General features: G+C 42.9%; 2 protein-coding genes across 2 annotated transcripts in view; one reads left to right on the plus strand and one right to left on the minus strand.

Annotated features, from left to right (window-relative positions):
* The window catches only part of Wdfy4 (WDFY family member 4), a 277,867-nt gene that overhangs the window by 68,134 nt on the left and 190,288 nt on the right, over nt 1-19,445 (minus strand). The window contains exons 45-47 of the mRNA XM_027947941.3: nt 15,347-15,467; nt 11,741-11,826; nt 9,816-9,878 (exon numbers count right to left, since the gene is read on the minus strand). Coding sequence (XP_027803742.3) covers nt 9,816-9,878; nt 11,741-11,826; nt 15,347-15,467 — 270 coding nt within the window. The remainder of the gene's footprint in view (nt 1-9,815; nt 9,879-11,740; nt 11,827-15,346; nt 15,468-19,445) is intronic.
* On the plus strand, nt 2,531-6,756 carry Lrrc18 (leucine rich repeat containing 18). The gene is made up of 2 exons (XM_027947943.2): nt 2,531-3,361; nt 6,529-6,756. The coding sequence occupies exons 1-2, from the start codon at nt 2,598-2,600 to the stop codon at nt 6,575-6,577; spliced, it is 813 nt and encodes a 270-aa protein (XP_027803744.2). The 5' UTR covers nt 2,531-2,597; the 3' UTR covers nt 6,578-6,756.

Consider the following 19,445-nt stretch of genomic DNA (forward strand, 5'->3'; position numbering starts at 1 on the left):
TTGGGAATGTGTGTGTTTCTGTGTGTACTGTACACATACACAGGTTCTCTTCCTTCAGTTTTCCATGTGCCTGAGTGAGGCTAGGGCTGAGGCAGGAGTAAAGGGGAGACAAACAGGCAAAACCAGCCAGGTGTGGTGGCGCACACCTGTAATCTCAATGGCTCGAAGGTTGAGGCAGGATAATCATGAGTTCAAAGCCAGCCTCAGCAACTTAGTGAGGGCCTAAGCAATTTAGCAAGACCCTATCTCTAAAAAAAGATACAAAGGACTGGGAATGGGGCTAAGTGGTTAAGTGCCCCTGGGTTCAACCCCAGGTATGAAAACACAAAACAAAACAAACAACAACAATAAAAACAAACAAGCAAAACCAGATTTTCTTTGCTCTGACTGATCCTAAAAGACCCCTTTCCTATTCCCTGGACTCAAATTACAATAATGACAAGATCTTCTTGAAAATCAGAAATCTTGCTGCCCTCACTTGATGTTTGGGGTTGCCTTTGAATCCAGGCCAAGAGATAAAGATGGGAGTAGGAGGGAAGACTCAGGAAACATGCTACCAGATTGCTCTGAGTTAGGGGTTTTGTCTTTGATCATCCCAATACCATTTGTCTTTAAGTCCTCAGTGTGCTTCTCTGTGTGTTCTGCCTCAGGTCTTTTTGGTAGGCAAGGTGGGGCAGGGTGCCCATACTCTCACTTCACTGTAACAGGAAGGTTTAAAGCTGTCTTTTTAAAGCTGCTTTAACCTACCTGGCTTCTCTGAGCTGAATGATACAGAAACTTCCTTACTGGTGAACAAAGTGCCAGGCCTGGTGACCAGCCAATTATGCCTGAGTGTGGTATGTCCACCATTTCTGAAAAATAGAATCAGCTAACAAGGCTTGCTCAAAAGAATATCAGTGCTGTTGAGAACTGAGACTCCTTTCACTGATTTACTGTGGAGATCAACACACCAAGCCCAGGAGGCTATGATCTAACAGGATTGAGTAAGGCGAGACCCTCTGATCTTCAATTAAGAGTGGTGATAGTGGGATTCATTATAAGCACAGGAAGGTCATTTTTTTCCCTTTGGACCCTGAAGATTACTGAATGAGAAACATGTGAGATAATAGGTCACATATCCCAGTTGCTCGAGACTCATGAACATGGCTCCTGATAAGAGTCTGGATGATGGAAAACAAACTCTGTTACATGTCTCCCTATCTACCCTTCCTGGGGCTAGAGGCAATACAAGTGTTTGGCTTCCAATAGCATGCTTATGTCTGCTTTGGGAAACTTGATCCGAAAGTAGGAAATCAGCAAACAAGAGCCATCAAATTCTAGAAGAAGAAAGGGGTTGCAGAACACAAAGAACAGTGTTTGCACCCTCTTCCTTGCTGTAGAACTTTTTCGCTTCTGAGCCTCAGTGTTCCTCGCTTTATGATAGGGATACTTCCATGGATCTTGTTGGGTTGTTGAGGATTGGAGACACTATGTTTAATAACTAAAATTAAGATGTTACTGTGTGGCAGGCATTGGTAAAAATTCTATGTAGTAGTACAGATAATTTTCCCCCACTAAGAGCTCTTTGAGGGGGTTGTTTTCACAAAACAAGGAAATTTGGGCATTGAGAATTTAAGAAAATTATTAGCAGCAGAACTGAATTTCTAAGTCAAGAATGCTGAGGCTAGAATCTTCCATCCCCTTTACATTCTACTTCTCTGTGTGGTGGCATTCATAACTATCATAACACCTATGCATGCAGGGGATTCTACTGTGAGGCTGGGGAGGGGTAGGAGGTGGAGAAAGGAAGCATTGTCTTATAGCTTCACCTGGCTAAACTCCAGTCTTCTGCATGCTTATAGTGTAGGCAAAGCCTGACAACCTGGGCTCAATATAGCTCCTGTTGCCCTGTAGTTATATTAGTCAAGGCCTGACTGATTCCTCTGAGTCCAAAAGGTGAAGAGAGATAAAATAAGTCTTTCTTAACTCCTACCTGATTTCCTCGTAGCCAGGCTTATGTTGCATCTGATGGAAACCCCTTCTTAGGACAGTCATATGAAGAAGACTCTAAACTTATGTGGGGTATAGAAAGTGGCAGATAGTCAAGAAACACATGTGCACGTATGTGCGCGCGCACACACACACACACACACACACACACACACACACACACTTGGGGTCAGGAGTACATGTCAAAGCCCAGGACAATGGAGGCATTCATAAGTCAGAAGGATGCTAGAGATGCATTCAGCATCCTTCAGATCAACCACGCACCTGCCTTTCAACATCTAGGAAAACTGAAGCCTGAAAATTGCACACAACTTGATAATTGAGAGGAGTCAGAGCATCAGCAGAAGTAACCCACCCAAAAGTCTTTATCAAATTCTGCTGATGCTCTGACTCCTCTCAATTATCTGTTTGTATCCTTTTAGACCATTATGATGGAGCAAAGCACATGATTTGGGGCTAGTCCAGTACCCTTATCTCCTCTCGTAACTAATTTTTTTTTTGTTCATACCAGAGTCTATCTTCTAGAATTTTCATGTAACTCCTTCCTCAAACTGATTACCATCCAATCAGAAAAATATTCTTCAAACAAAGTCTCTTAATAAAAGAACATGGCCCAGGTTGGGAGAGGCATCAAGGGCAAGAAGATCACCTTCAATGTGGCCAAGAATTGTATTAGAATTACTTTTGATGGGAAAAGACGCCTTGATCTGAGCAAGATGGGAATTACCTCCTTCCCCAAGTGCATTCTGCGACTCAGTGATGTGGACGAGCTTGATCTTAGCCGGAACATGATAAGGAAGATCCCTGAATCTATTTCCAAGTTCCAGAACCTGCGTTGGCTGGACCTGCACAGCAACTACATAGATAAGCTCCCTGAGTCCATTGGCCAGATGACCACCTTGCTCTACCTCAACATCAGCAACAACAAGCTGACCACCAACGGACTGCCTGTGGAGCTGAATCAACTCAAGAACATCCGTACTGTCAATCTGGGTTTGAACCACCTGGACAGTGTGCCCACCACACTGGGTGCTCTGAAGGAGCTCCATGAAGTGGGGCTCAATGACAACCTGCTAAAAACCATTCCAGCAAACATCTCCAAGCTCCCCAAGCTGAAAAAGCTTAACACGAAGAGAAACCCTTTTCCAGACACTGAGCAGTCAACCTCATTCATAGATTCCATTAAAAGGATGCAGAACCTGTATCTGGTCGACGCAAAAGATCTGTGTGGGCCCTGCCTGCGGAAATGCCAACTGGCCCGGGAAAATCTGAACAAAATGAAGAGCATGGTTTTGCCAGGACCCAGAAAAGCCATCTTCCCAAATTTGGTCTCACCCAACTCCATGGCTAAGGATTCCAAAGAAGACTGGAGGTGACCTGGGACCCTGACCCTGAGGCAGGAGAGGAAAAAGTGGGAGGGAAGGGGCAGTGGCCTGCATCCACAGGAAAGTGAAGGCTCTTCCCATTACTGCTATAGCTCTTCCTCCCAAGCCCATAAACACCTTTCTCTACCTCCTCTGCTTATGATTTTGCTGATTCAAGGGCTTTTGGTTCCTTGCCATGACACACCTTTCCCTCTTCTCTGCAGGCACATACCCACATGTACAGATACAGTGATTCTGGGAAAGGCCATCCGTCCCGCATCTCACTTCTGCCCCAGAATTCTCCTGCCTACTACTCGCAGCCGCAGCAGCTCTTGCTGCCAGCACGCTCTTATTCTCATTATCACTGGCATTTCAGGACCCACAGCCAGTTCCCAAAAGTTCTATGGGAGTTTTTTGAATCTGAGCTTCAAAGGGCAGCAAACCCATAGGAAGAGTTGGTGGGACAGAAGATGGCACTAGTCTTGGGTGAAGGACAAAGACAAGCTAGAGAGAGGAAAAGGTCTTATAGAGAAGTATTGGTGGGTATCATCTTGGATCCAGAGCTTTACTATCCTTTCCTCTTATCTGTACTTGGAAAATTTGCTCCAGGAGTTTTCTAGACTAAACCTGCAGGCCCTTGAACTGGCTGTGAATGAGTGAACCTATTTCATCCTGTGCTTTTCCATACCCTTGTGGGGAGGTAGGAAAGAATGGAGGCAGGCATGGATTGTTGGTTGGTGCATTAAACAAATAAATACCTTACTAGACACCATGCTAGGTGCAGGGCCCCTGCACAGTTGGGAAAAGCGTGGCTTGCCTGCATAAACTGGAAGAGAAACTATCTGAAAGAAGGTGGGGAAAAACATCATAGTCTGAGGAATTGAGGATATTAGGACCATGGTCTTCGTAACCATGATTTAAGACTTCCTCAAGATAATTATAAATACACATAACTATAAGCTATGGTTAGACTTTTAAGGCATGCAGAACTGGCCTGGCATAGAGAAAAACCAGATTCTTCTGGTCCATGACATCTCTGCTTCTCTTGCCAGTCCTTTGGAGTACCTTACTTAGCATCCATTCCCTCATCTGTGAAGTAGGAATAGTACCATACCAAACTGCAAGAGCTGTCATGCATCTAAAACAGGCAGCACAAAGAACATGAACTCACTCACACGGGTTCTCTCCTGGACAGAGAGCTTGGTGCATCTCAAAGCTGAAATACCATCTTGGGTAGTGGCACAAGTCACAGGAGCTTTGGGCAGAAATGATAGTATAGAGACAACCCCACGATGACTTATGAACCTTCTTCTGCCCTCACTGTTTGCCACTCACTCATAACTTCATACTGGCTAAGAGGAAGGGTCTGAGGAAGACACCTTGAGGAAGGTTCTTCCCCCACAACTTTCCTGAGTGGTGGCAAGTTTGCTGCTGTGGCCATTGTTCAGCATGGAGCCTCCATCTGAGTAGGGGGATTAGCTTTTATCTCTTTTTCACACTGTAAATCACAGCAGACAGTATGTTTCATTTTTTTCTCCTACTTACTATATTTCCTTTTTTAATGCTTAGCTCTTACAACTTTGTTGCACTTTGAAAATTTCAGATCTAGATTCAAAATTCTAATCTTATTTTCTTCCCTTTATTAAAACTTTCTGCTAGAAAGTAACAAAACCTCAATCTAGTTTTAAATAGAATAGCTTAAAGTACCCACTATTCTATAGTGTAAATAATTTCTAATATTGGCAGCCTTCCTTACTAGTTATTTTTCTGTGAATCTATTTATGCAGAGTTAAAATTACAGCATTCCTGTCATTTCTATCCTGCATTGCAGCCCACATTGTCATGAAGTCTTTATAACCATAATATGAAACATCTGCAAGAGAGTTATTCTTATGGATATGCATAACTATAGGTTACTTTGGGCATTTAAGTTGTTTGCAATTTTGTTGTTGTTGTTAATGGAAATGGCTTTGTGCTGAGAGGCTGGATTACTAAAATGTTTTTTAAATAATTTGGATGATTTATTTGTATATCTGCATTGCTAGAAATATTGTGTGAAAGGTTTTTTAAAAATATAATTTTTGATGTATGCCATCAATAAGTTCACATATATTTGTCTACTAGTAATATGCTAGAGAGCCAGCATCAAGCACTGCCCTTTGCACTTTTCATTGAATGTCAGCAATGATTTATTAGAAGCCCTCTGAAGAGTGGGGGCAGTCATGTCTGAAATATGCATGATACCTTTGGTTCAGGGGCCCTCACTAGGATGCTGGGCCCTGGGCACATCCATAAAGGAGACAGCTGGCATTTTTTTACTTCCTCTTTGACCCAATAGGGACAGAATTCATACAGAGGACACAGATCTAAGCAGAGTGGTAGCTAGTTATATGGATATTTCTCATTTCAATTACTCTCCCCTTGAGGCACTTTTGTATTTTGGAGAATTAGTATCACCTTCTTAGGTACTTTCTGCAGATCTTTTTAAGAAAAGCCTTGCAGCTACTGATCCCACCTCTGCCCCCAAGGAGGATCCAGGTCTGGGGCAGGGATTTGTCACTCTGCTTCTTCCTCTGCCCCTGGCAGCACAACCCTCACTATGCTTGGTCAGGTCCACTCCTGGCTTTGCTGCCAGTGGTTGGTTGGCATGCAAGTTGACACCCTCGCTCTAGTGTTCCATGATGTTTTTGCTCTTATCTCCAGGTCCTAAGAAGGGGTTTCAGTGCACTGGAGTTCACCAGAGTTGAGCAATGAATGGGTGGTGGGCTTTGATTTGCCACTGAAAGTACTCAGGTCAGATACCATTTTAGCTAGAAAATGCTGGCAGTAGAATGAAGCACAGACTGGAGATACTGACCAGTTAGGAGACTGCATTTTATTTCTTTTTCTCCCAAGGAAAAGTTTGATGATAATGTTCCTTCATGCTCTAAAATGCCACCATTATCTTTACCTCCTGGAGATGGTGTAAAGCCTAAGAATACTTGATAGTAAATCCATGGGATTTCTCTTTCCTCAAGTAGAATAAAAACTGACTTTTCACTTATCCTTACCCTATCCATCGCTCTTTTGGGAAGCTAGCCATGACCTGGGTGACACTGATGGGACCTCAGGGTGACCTGTGTTTTGCCTTGTGGTCTGGAGAAGTTGCTCAGCCTCTTTTGTCTCCATTCCCCAGGATGCACACACCTTCCTGGAATAGCTTACGACAAAGACAGGAAGAATAATCAACTAACAGGAATCAGCGACTCTGAAGAGGAGAAGCCCTGAGTTAGGAGAAGACAAAGAGTGAACAGGGAACATTCTGGAAGTCAGGCTCTCTGGTGCTGCCCAAGCCACTGACTTGCCTTATGAATATCTGCTTTGCCTACCTTCCTTTAGGAAATGTGTGAGAAGGTGTGAAAATGACTTGGGAAAATATTTGAAGTACTTTTTTAAATGTAGAAGAAGCATTTAAGAAAATTATTAATATACTATTGACAAATAAAGACAAAAAAAGATGTTAAGTCTTTAAAGGCTTACAATCTCAACATTTCACTCAACTGGAACAATCAGACACCAGTCGCCTATGAGAAGATACATATATATACTGAAATACTTCAAGCAACTAACATTTATACAAAATATTTACATAGAGAAATAAACTTATTATAAAGAATTTCAACAAATCTTTTAATTATGCATAGGTAAGCAGAAAACAGAAATGAAGAATAAGGAAAAATCAGAAAATAAAAGATATTTATGTCCCAACATATCAATAATTACATTAAATGTAAATGGTCAACTTTATTTGTAACAGCTACAAACTAGAAACAATTAAATGTCCCCCAATGAACAAATGGTTAACCAAAGTCTGGAATACATCATGGAATACTATTCAGCAATAAAAAATGAGCACAATATTCATATATGCAACAACTCAGATGGATCTCAATGGCATTGGTTTGAATTTTAAAAGGCCAAAGATTGCATACTCCATGATTCTATTTATAGAACATTATCTAAAGGACAAAATGATAGAGAAGAAAAGAAGACCAGTGGTTACCAGGAATTAAGGATGGTTGGGAATGGAATGGCAGGGAGTGGGTATGATCAATAAAGTAGTGGTTCAAGAGATATATTTGTGGTGATAAAATAATTGTATATGTTGATTATGATGATCATTACATGTGGTAAAATGATAAATAACTATGAACATACATGTACCAGTGTAAATGTCCTGGTTTTTGAAATCATACAATAGTTACATAACACATACCCATTGTGGGGAGTTAAATTAGGTGAAGGGTACCCAGGCCTGTCCCCTTCACCACTCTTACATTGCAACACTCTACCTGCCTTCCATCTTCCACCCTTATAATCTGTGTGGCCATTCTGGCTAGTCCTTCCCCATCTCTCCTGCTGGCTCCTCCCCATGTACTTCCCCTCTAGAGGCTGGTGTGCCCAGGGTACAGTCCTAGACTTCCTTTCCATGTTCATGCATTCTCCTGTTGATCTTGGTCTACTCTCGTGGCTTTAAACACCATTTCATTTCCATCTCTTGACCCCTCTCTCAAACTCCAACTTCATATATCCCATGGTCTACACAATGCCCCCACCTAGACACACAACAGGCATCTCAAAATACACACATCTAAAGCCGCCGAGCTCCTGCTATCCAACACAGCCCCATAGCAGCTCTTCCTGGCTGTCCCCATTTCATTTTCTAGCTGCTCAAGGCTAAATTCTTGGTCTTGTCCTTAAATCCTTTCTAAGATACACTTATCATCAAATCTCATAATTTTTATCTTCAAAATATGTCCACAGTCTGACCATTCACAGCATCTTGGTTACCATTTCCCAAGTCATCATCATTCACCTGAATTACAGTGACCACCTAATCAGTCTCCAGCTTTTGCCCTTGACCTACAAAGTTCTATTGTTGACACAGGAGCCACAATAATCTTTTTTCAATGTAAGTCAGTTCACAACAATCCTCAGAACTCTCCAATGCTTCCCATTTATTCAGAGTAAAAGCCAACACCATGAGCCCTCGAGAACTGCACAAACTCACCTCTCCTACTCCTCCCCACTCTGCTCTAACTCCCTACACCCCACCAAGGAGCAGCTCCAGCCTCAGCCAAGGCAGCCAGGCTCCCTTCAGGGCATTTTCATTGTTATTCCCTCCATCTAACATTTTCCTGGGTTACCTGTATAACAGGTTTCCCCATTTAATTCAAGTCTTAATTCAAATATTATTAATAAGAACTTTGAATTCAATGTGAACCTCTCTCTGCTTTATTTCTTATACTTATTATTTAATATGCTTTACAGTACATTCATTTAAATTGTTTAATGTTTATTCTCCTCACAAGAAGGTAAACTCAATAAGGACAGGAGAATTTTTTTGGCTCTTTTGCTGGTTATTCTGTTAAGTGCCAAATTCTTTATATCACAAGTTATAAAAAAAATAATTTTTGAATTGATGAGGCCTATTCCATACTTATTACCATTCTTGGTCATACCTCTTGTCCTATTCTCACATAATTCTGGTTAAAACCAGTAACCATCTTTTCCTCCTATTCTCATTCCTAACTGAAATAAAAAAAATATTTACTGATTCTGAATTGGCCTCCTAGAGACCTGGGCACCAACAAAGGGGGTCCTGAGTAAGGGCAATAAGGCTTTCATTCCCTGGGAACACGCCCCATATCACATACCCACAAATCAGAGACCAAGTTCTCTCATCTGAAATGCTTGGAACCAGAAATGATTCTGTTCCCACATTTTTTAAATGTTGGAATATTTGCATATACTATTGGGTTATCTTGGGGATGGGACTCAAATCTAACCAAAAAATTCATATTGGTCTGCTGAAAGTCATCAATGACCCTTAAGTTGCCAAGTTCAATGGCTATTTTATATATACCTTAAACATACAACCTGAAGGTAATTTTTACAAGATTTTTAGTACATCTGTCTTTTAACTGCCCCCTGTCACATGAGGTCACACATGGAATTTTCCACTTTGTAGCATCATATTGGTACTCAAAAAGTTTTCGATTTTGGAGTATTTTGAATTTTTCTGAATAAGGATTCTTTAACCTGAATTTCGCCTATGAGCATTCAGAAGCACTCATTATGCAAAGACAGACTTGGGATGCTTCCCACATCTGCACCTGAGGGCCTGAATCCCCAGCTGTGCCTATAGCAAACTACCCAACCACCACAGTCAGGAGCCGCTTGCCACCATTTGGGTCTGAAAAAGCCACAGAGTATGTGGAACTTCAGGTATATTCATAGTGGTTTAATTGGAAGAAAGAATTTCAGGATGATGAAGGATGAAAGGAGAATGGGAAAGGAAAAAAATAAAGGAGAAATGGGTGGACATGCTCTTTGCATGACTCTTTAAAGTAGGACCAGGCAAATATAGACCAGCAAAGTAAGGTCTGCACCAGGCCCAGAGAGCCTCTAGTCCTGACTTACCTTAGATTGAGGGGGTCCTCTGTGACACCTTTCCCCTTCAAGCTGGGCTGGAAAGAGCAAAAGCTAAACAAAAAAAAAGAGAACAATTTTATCAGGAGAGCCAAGCCCTTCCCACCACCACCAGAGACATTTCCCAAATCAGAAGTTGGCCCATTCTTTCTCCTCCATGTCTCAGTCCCATACTGACTGAGGTCATGAATACCAGGCCCACTGTGCCCTGAGGCACCCCTCAGCTCATTCTAACTTCAACTCCAACAATGATGACATTAAAACAGTAGGTACTAAACTCAATGTGCTGTGGCATCTCCTCTGGGCCAGGCATTTGATAGTTCCATGGCCAATTGTGACAACCACTGCTGTCCATTCCAGTGTGTCAGTGCTATCTTAATTCAAGCCTCCTTGCATAGCTTTGGAATTTACACCAGTCTATACTCTTGAACTGAGCTGTGTGTTATGGTTTGGATCTTAAATGCTGCCCAAAAGCCAAGGTGTTAAAGGCTTGATTCCCAGGGTGGAGCTATTGAGAGGTGGTGGAAACTTGGAGAGATAGGGCCTAGTGGGAGGTCTTAAGGTCACTGAAGGCATGTCCTTAAAGGGGACTGGGGAACCCCAGCCCCTTCCTCTTGCTCTCATTTTCTTTCCCACCATGAGGTGAAGAGTTTTGTCACCTGCTGCCATCATCATGTGCTGCCTCATCACAGGCCCAAAGGAACAAGGTCAATTGATCATGAACTGAAACCTCCAAAATCGTAAGCCAAAACAAACCTTTTCTCTTTATAACAACTTTCTCAAGTATTTTATTATAGTGATGGAAAGTTGACCAACACATATTGAAGCATAAAACTTCTAGATTAGCTATAAGAAACTTTTTGTTTTATACCCAGAAGCCATAAGGGGCAAATGAACCAAGTGTAGCATCACTGGTCCACTTATTCAGTGTAATCTAAAATGGACCTTGAAGACAATTTTAAGAGGCAACCTAACAGTAGCCCTTGGAAGGAACTCATCGGAAGTGTCACCTGAATCAAAGGGGCATGTCCAGGGCTGGCAGGCACAGCCTCTCTGCAGTTATTTTGCTCCACTCTGGCCTTGTTTCCTGGATGTACTGGCTGGCCCTGGCACCACTTACTGGCAGAAAGGCAAACTTCTGAGTATAGAAAAGGGCTTCCAGAGTAGGGGAGGGGTCAAGTCTCATCTCTTTAGTTAAGCTCAAAGTGGAGCAGAACATAGCCACCCTCCATTACCCCAACCACAGCATGGCCTGCTTTGACTTTCCTTCCTGTGCTTTCTAGATTCTTTATACATCTATTTGTCTACAACTTTAGTAACAATAAAAAATAAATAACTTTTGAGTATTTGGGTTCAGATACTGGCTTACATTTCCTAGGTTTTCGTCTGGTTGGAGAAAGAGGAACAGAGCTGAAGTGATAGGCTTCTCTTTTAAAGAGAAAAGATGCTCCTTGCACCCCTGGAAGGGTGGTTGCTGGGAGTGGTTTCCACTGAAGTTTGAAACTGGAGGGACTGAAATTGGCAATCGGGATCAAAAAGGAAGATTGGGCCAAAGAAAAAGCTTAGTCAGAAAATGAGAAAACAAATCCAGAACATTCTGGAAGTCCCATTAAACAACCAGTTTCTGAACTAGGGTATATCTACTCTATTTTTTCTTCTCCTCATTCACTACTGTACTAAAACCACTTTAATCAATGAAAATGGAACCTACTTCCCAGGCTTTAGGGAAAGAGCTTCTCTACATTTTGTCTATATTTTGTCCTAGGATTCAATAGTTCAGTGGGCAGGAAGCTCTTCCTTTTTTCTAACCTAAATCCTGCTTGCTGTGGATTGGAAATACTTTTCCTGAAAACAGACTTGAGCAAACTCTGGGTTCAGGATCAGTTTCCTTGGAAGGAGAATTTTTAATCTCTTACCTTTTGAAGGCCCTACTCCGATCACTGTTGTAGAAGACAAGGAACTTGGAATATCCATTTTGAAAAAAGAGTTCCAGGGCAATATCCTAAAAAGAGAAATATTTTCTTCTTATACCTGATATTTCCTGGAATGGAGAGGCCCCAGGGCAATAGAGTTGCTGGCAGAGGGTCCTGTGGACCTCTGTGGCAGGCAACCCCATAAGCAACTTAACTCCTTTTTTTTTTAAAATTTTTTATTGTTGGTTGTTCAAAACATTACATAGTTCTTGATATATCATATTTCACACTTTGATTCAAGTGGGTTATGAACTCCCATTTTTACCCCATATACAGATTGCAGAATCACATCAGTTACACATCCATTGATTTACATATTGCCATACTATGTCTGTTGTGTTCTGCTGCCTTTCCTATCCTCTACTATCCCCCCTCCCCTCCCCTCCCCTCCCCTCTTCTCTCTCTACCCCCTCTACTGTCATTCATTTCTCCCCCTTGTATTATTTTTCCCCTTCCCCTCACTTCCTCTTGTATGTACTTTTGTATAACCCTGAGGGTCTCCTTCCATTTCCATGCAATTTCCCTTCTCTCTCCCTTTCCCTCACACCTCTCATCCCTGTTTAATGTTAATCTTCTTCTCATGCTCTTCGTCCCTACTCTGTTCTTAGTTACTCTCCTTATATCAAAGAAGACATTTGGCATTTGTTTTTTAGGGACTGGCTAGCTTCACTTAGCATAATCTGCTCTAATGCCATCCATTTCCCTGCAAATTCTATGATTTTGTCATTTTTTAATGCAGAGTAATACTCCATTGTGTATAAATGCCACATTTTTTTTATCCATTCGTCTATTGAAGGGCATCTAGGTTGGTTCCACAGGTTGATCTACATACTGTGGGGTCGGGCTCCAAATTCCTCAATAGGACACCCATAGCACAAAAGTTAATAACTAGAATCAACAAATGGGACTTACTCAAACTAAAAAGTTTTTTCTCAGCAAAAGAAACAATAAGAGAGGTAAATAGGGAGCCTACATCCTGGGAACAAATCTTTACTCCTCACACTTCAGATAGAGCCCTAATATCCAGAGTATACAAAGAACTCAAAAAATTAGACAATAAGATAACAAACAACCCAATCAACAAATGGGCCAAGGATCTGAACAGACACTTCTCAGAGGAGGACATACAATCAATCAACAAGTACATGAAAAAATGCTCACCATCTCTAGCAGTCAGAGAAATGCAAATCAAAACTACCCTAAGATACCATCTCACTCCAGTAAGATTGGCAGCCGTTATGAAGTCAAACAACAACAAGTGCTGGCGAGGATGTGGGGAAAAGGGTACACTTGTACATTGCTGGTGGGACTGCAAATTGGTGCAGCCAATTTGGAAAGCAGTATGGAGATTTCTTGGAAAGCTGGGAATGGAACCACCATTTGACCCAGCTATTCCCCTTCTCGGTCTATTCCCTAAAGACCTAAAAAGAGCATGCTACAGGGACACTGCTACATCGATGTTCATAGCAGCACAATTCACAATAGCAAGACTGTGGAACCAACCTAGATGCCCTTTTTTTTAAATTTTTTTTAAAGAGGGAGAGAGAGAGGGAGAGAGAGAGAGAATTTTTTTTTAATATTTATTATTTTAGTTTTCGGCAGACACAACATCTTTGTTTGTATGTGGTGCTGAGGATCGAACCCGGGCCACACGCATGCCAGGCGAGCGTGCTACCGCTTGAGCCACATCCCTAGCCCAACTTAACTCCTTAATTAGACCTTCTTACTTCCCTTTAGGCTATGAAGACCTTGTTGATGGATGAGGGGGGTCTATACAGAATGAATGGGAGAACAGGGAGCCTAGCCTCAGCTACCACTTCCCTTGGACAAAGCAGGAAGTGAATGCCCCATTCCTGGGATGAGCAAGAAGCAGACAGAGGGAGAACATGCCCACTTGCACCCTCAAGACACTTTCATTTCCAGGTCATGGGCTTGGGGTTTCCTAAACCAGGGTCACCTCACTGGAAACACCACTAGTTAAGTGGGGACCGCTCTCAACCTGGGCAGCATTGTATGCTCATCTGCAGACACAAGAGGCACCAGGGGCCTTGCTCAGTCCATTTTGTTAATCCATTTTGCTGTGGCTATACTGATGTAGCAATGTGGTTATTAATGCCTAAATAAAAACTCATAATTTAATTTTATTTCATTTTCCTCCCTTTCCTCCCTCCTTCAAACTCTTCCTCCTTTCTATTCCAAATTATGCACTCATATGTGGGATACACCTCGTGGGCGAGAGGTGGGGTCATAGAGAGAGAATTCTGGCTGGAGGGATGGCCAGAGAGGGGTGAGGCCTGGACATGGAGGTTCAGACTTAGAGATGGGCTCCTGAATCCAATCATAATAACATCCTGCTTTAATTTGGCTGGGAGTCAATTCTCCAAGTCCAGGTCACTAATGCCCTTGAGCAGAGGGGAGACATTCATAATGATATTGCAAGCCCCCTTCTCTGATAGATATGAGACCCTTATTTTTTCCTTTAATAAGAGAAAAAAAATAATATACAAAACAGGAAGGGATATAGAATCTGTAGAGGCTACAGCTTGCCCGGCTACCTTGAGTGACAGGCTCAGGTTTCTCCTAGAAGAACCAAGGCTAGCTGATTGATTGGTGGCCTTGCTCTCAAAACTGCCCCCTTACCACCCCTGTCCTACTTGGCATTGCACACACACCCTTCCGCTTCTGGCTTCCACTAGCGTCAGGCTAACTGACCATCTGGAAATAATCATCATTTATTGGAGAAAAAGAAATTCGCTTACTCCACCTATATGCTACCAAATACAGCCTGTAAGGCAGGCATAAAATCATAAAAAATAACTTTGAGTGCCTACTATGTGGGCCCAAATGTGCTCAGTGTATATGTGCAAGGAAAGAAGAATAAGGCTTGGCTCTCTGTTCCATGATAGTGAGGAAGTTCAGAGAGATGCCGGAAGGAGCCACAGTGGGTGCAAAGAGCCCAGCTCAGCTGCACTGCCCAGAACCTTCCAAGTGGGGCTGCTCCTTCCAGTCACCATCTCCTTCTTCTTGCAAAAGAGCTCAGGAAGGTCAGGAAAACTGAAAACCAACCACTTTTTGAGCAAAAGCAGCACTGAGTAAAGAAGAAAGTACAACAGAGGCCTAGACCCAAAGGAGTAGGCTGGACCCTGGTGAGCAGGGCAGCTGGAACTTTCTAGAATTCACTCCTGTGAAAGGCCTCCCTGAGCTTTGGTTTCAGACAATAATAATGAGCCTCCTGCACGATTTAAATGATGAATTAAAGTACTCCACACATCCAAACTAAATGTGCAAATGAAATGCACCCTTATTAAGTTCATCAGGGATAAACACCATTCCTTTGCTAGGCTTTGGAACTAACTAGTTCCCTGCAGAGAAGGTGAGTAATGAATCCTGGCCTTTCCCCTCCTCCTACATGGTGCCTCCGCCCCAGGCTGTGCACAGATGCCAAGCGTGCTCAAAGAGGTGTGTGTGTTCAATGGTGCTAAGAGCACACTTGTCATGACCAGGTCCTCCCACCCGCCTGCTCATGCTGTCAGAGCCCCACCGACATACCTGTAGGAGGAAGCGGGCCTGCCGGAGCTCCCTAAGGTCCCAATAGCTGTGGCGCTGGCACGAGTAATGGTCAGAAGATCTGTCTTTGCTGCACATGTTGAAAATGAAGGAATCGCTGATGCTGAAAAGGAAAAAAAGACATTCAGTGCACACATTTGTGACAGCATCTGACAGGCTCCTTTTATTATCTGCCCCTTCACTAGCCTCATCCAAGTTTCTGGGGACATGCTGGTTGGCTGCTCTAGCCATGCCAACTACTGGTTGGCTGCTTCCATGGGTCTGTTAAGCCCTTTCTGATTGCTTGTCCATGTCCCCTCTGACACATGAAGCCCTGCCCTTGGGAGTAAGGTGGAGTGCCAGCCTCATCAGGTGATGACGATGGCGGAGGACACTGTTGACACAGGGTGTAAAGGCTGGGGGATGTGGGAAGACTCCCTGGGTACAGGGGTGTGTGAGGAGCTGTTGAACTATGTGGCTCTTCAGTACCCTGGATCCACATCCCCTATCTCCACATCTCTGGCAACCCTGAGAGTATTCCAGATGATTGTCCTGAGTGGCTGGGGGGGTCAGCCTGGGACAAAGAGGTCAAACTGAATTCTGAAGAATTGCTTAACCGCATAGCAAAACCAATTGTCTGCAAGCCAAGGCTTATTTGGTAGGCAAGATCCACGGCGGAGGGAGAGTAAGGGTGGGGGTGTGTTCTTAAAATTCCCCAAAGCCAGGCCTTGTAGAGTGAGGAGAAAGCCTGGAGGATGGGGTAGAGACCCATACAAGAGGCAAAGTAGGGACACGCATGTGACCCGAGTCCTGCTTGCCACCCACCCTGTAGTATGGTCGAGTGGCCTGTAGGAGGTGGGAGGTGGTCTAGAGAGGAGTTAACTGTGATACTTAAGTGAGATCTTGGAGGCTTTCCCTGAAAGATGTCAGAATAAGCCCATCTCCTTGGGAAGAAGAGGTGAGGGAAGGAGGGGAGAATCTACAATTTATCCAAATATTTGTTCCCAAAGAGATTAACCTTGAGGTGACAGGGTAAAGATTTTCAGAATTCATACAAAGAGGGACTTGAGAAATAAAGTTGATTTCAGTTACAGATAGTTACATTTATGTACAGCTGGGCCATGTGTAGTCATTTTAATCTTGTATATAACCACAAAAATTCTTATTAAAATATCCTTTTAATAAAGAGAAATGAAGGCCTCCTAAGCATTCTGGCCCCAAGAAGCCTGAGTGTGACCACAGGCTCAGAGAGCCAAGAGCTGAAAGACCCCAGCCCAACGTGGTCCTGCTGACCAAGGTCAAGTTTCTGGGAATAGTTGAGGAAATTGTTTTGTCTCTCCTAGTGCTGTCCTCTCTGCCCAGGCCCCAGCCTCCAGCCTAGGCTATAAGGCTTCCATGCCACCAATCTGGGGCAAACTGAGACAGAGGTCTGGCTGTCCCAGGCCTGGAAGGAATGCTCCAGTACATAGTCAGTGGAGGTCCAGGTTACACAGGGAAAACTCTGTACTTGCACCCCTGTTGGTGGTCACTCCTGGGCAGAAGGGAAGCCCGAGCCCTCTGTGTACCCCACCCCCTACAGAGCTAGACTTAGAAGATGCCATCGCAGGCATCTCTGAGGTCCTTCCCACCCCTTCTCGGAAGAACCACCCCAGGCCTTCTTCTCTGAGTCACATCACTGTAAGTCTGCTTGGATACAAGATGTGACTTTCATTCTGGCTGCTTCTGCCAGAATGATTTAATTCAAACCTGCTGCCGGCCAAGGCCCTTTGTCCATTATTAATGCCTCTGCTTGGTTTGAGCTGAGCTTTCCCCAAACTTCTCTGACTCCCAGTGAGGCCACAGTGATAATTCAATGTCTGACCCTCAGCTTGGGTTAAGGACAATCTCAAGTTTTCTGTGTTCCCATAGGCCTCTGCTGATGGGAACCACAGCAAATATTCTCCGTGCCTTAGCTGCATGTTTGGCTGACTTCCCTCTCCTGTGAGCCATGTAATGACACAGGCTTTTCCCTCTGGCTCTCTGTGTCCCCCATCTTCCCCCAAGCTCTGGGTATGTTTGCTCAGTGACTGTCATGCTCCTGGCTTGCTGAGAACTTTCCTGTCCATTGTTTAGTTTGATTTTCAAAATGAACCTCAACTGAATAGGCATGATTATTACTTCCATATCATAAATCAGGAAACTGCATTCCAGAGGATGAGACTTTTTCAAGGTTGCTTGGTTATGAAGAGATGGAACTTGGATTCAAATCCAGGTCCTCTGACTCTAAAATCTAAGTTCTTTCTAAAACCCAATTTTGATAGAAGTGAATTTATCACCCCTCCCTGAGGCAGAAAGCCTCCCTAAATTTTTATAGAGCTCTTCCCACAAACTCCCTCTTCTTAGTTTGCTCTCTGTATATGGATTCTGCAAACTAGGACTTTGAAACACGGAATGAGAAAGAATACTCTGGAAAATGATAAGGGGTTTTTAGGAGAAATGAGTCATTTTTCTCCCACTTATGGTAACTGTATAGCCATATAGGACAGGAATCCTCAGATAGACCCAAATCTTCAGAAAAACTAAATTATGTACACCATTGAGTTCACTGATGGAAGTCCAAATCACAGATGTGATTGGGGGTATCTTGACAACAATACATGTTCTACAGAATAAATCCAAGTTGAGGCTTCCAAGGTTGATGAGTAGGAAGGGGCAGCTGATCCATGTTCTTCTTTAGGTAGATCTTTTACTATGATTCGTAGAATGCTGTTCATGCTTCGATTGTCTGATAGCTATTGTGATACGTGAACATTGTCCAGGGTGATCATAGCATAGCATTATATTCTTATTAGGGAAATCACAGTTAAGTGAGTTATAATATTGGTTGACATGTTCTTTGATAGAAGTGAATTTCAGAATAAAGTATATTTTGATTTGCTCCTCATTTGAAGTTAATGGATAATTGTCAGAATTATGCCTAGAATTTATACCTGGACTCATTCACTAGATCACAAACCCTTTAGCAGACTTGGCCTGCATCTGAATCATGTCTTTATATCTGTGGAATCTATGATGATGCCTGGTACAAAATAGATTATCAGAAATATTTGTTGAATTGAACTAAACAGGGACAGGATGACTTAAAGCTGTTCAATGATAAGAAGTATCTTATTATATATCCTATCACTAGAGGTCCAGATGGATGGTCTGGGATCCCACCAAATTAGTCAAATGCTGTATATCGTGACTGCCATTGTTATGGGCAGGATTGTGTCCCCCCAAAAAAATGTGTTTAAGTGAGAATGTGACTTAACTTGACATAGTGTCTTTACAAAGGTCATCATGTTAAAATAAGGACATTAAGGTGGGCTCTGCTCCAATATAACTGGTTTCCTCACTCAAAAGTGAAATTTGGACACAGAGGCAGATGAAAGATGGTATGAAACCAGGGAGAAGATGACCATGTGACTGGAGCGATGCTGCTCAAGACCAGGAACACCCAGGGCTGTCCACAAACGCCAGAAGCCTGAAGGGCAAGGAAGGATTCTCCCCCTTGAGCAGGCAGCAAAGCAAGGCCCTGCTGACACCTTGATTTCACACTTTTAGGTCCATGAAACAGCAATCTCTGTTTTCTTTGAAAGCCACCCTGTTTTAGACAGTCTTACCAAACTAATACAAGTGTGCAAGAAGGGGAACCCAACGTAAATTAAACTAACCTCTTTAGAAGAGTCTCAATTTCTGAGGAAAGTTCCAAAGTACTCAAGTCATCACCAATGGGGAAATTAGAGTGTTCTTGAACTTTATTTGGGATATTTTTATGGTGCATCAGAGAGGCTCTTTCAAGGTCTAATGCTCAACTGTACTTGATGGCAGTCTTTTAAAGAAGCATTTCAGCGTTGACTTAGCTTTATTTTTAACAAGCTTATTTATGCATCTTCCTTAGTCCCCATGGTCAAAATAAGACTTAATCCCCATTGATCTGACATGATCTAAAAGCCCATCTTTGAAAATTGCATCTGCGAGTGTGCCAGTAGTTTCTTAGGACCATAGACAAGACCCCCCCAGAGAAAGCACTCTCTGATTAATGAACACTTCCTTTGAGGTATGATAACTAAAATTACCT

Source organism: Marmota flaviventris, chromosome 4, assembly GCF_047511675.1.
Source record: "Marmota flaviventris isolate mMarFla1 chromosome 4, mMarFla1.hap1, whole genome shotgun sequence".
Taxonomy (NCBI): Eukaryota; Metazoa; Chordata; class Mammalia; order Rodentia; family Sciuridae; genus Marmota; species Marmota flaviventris.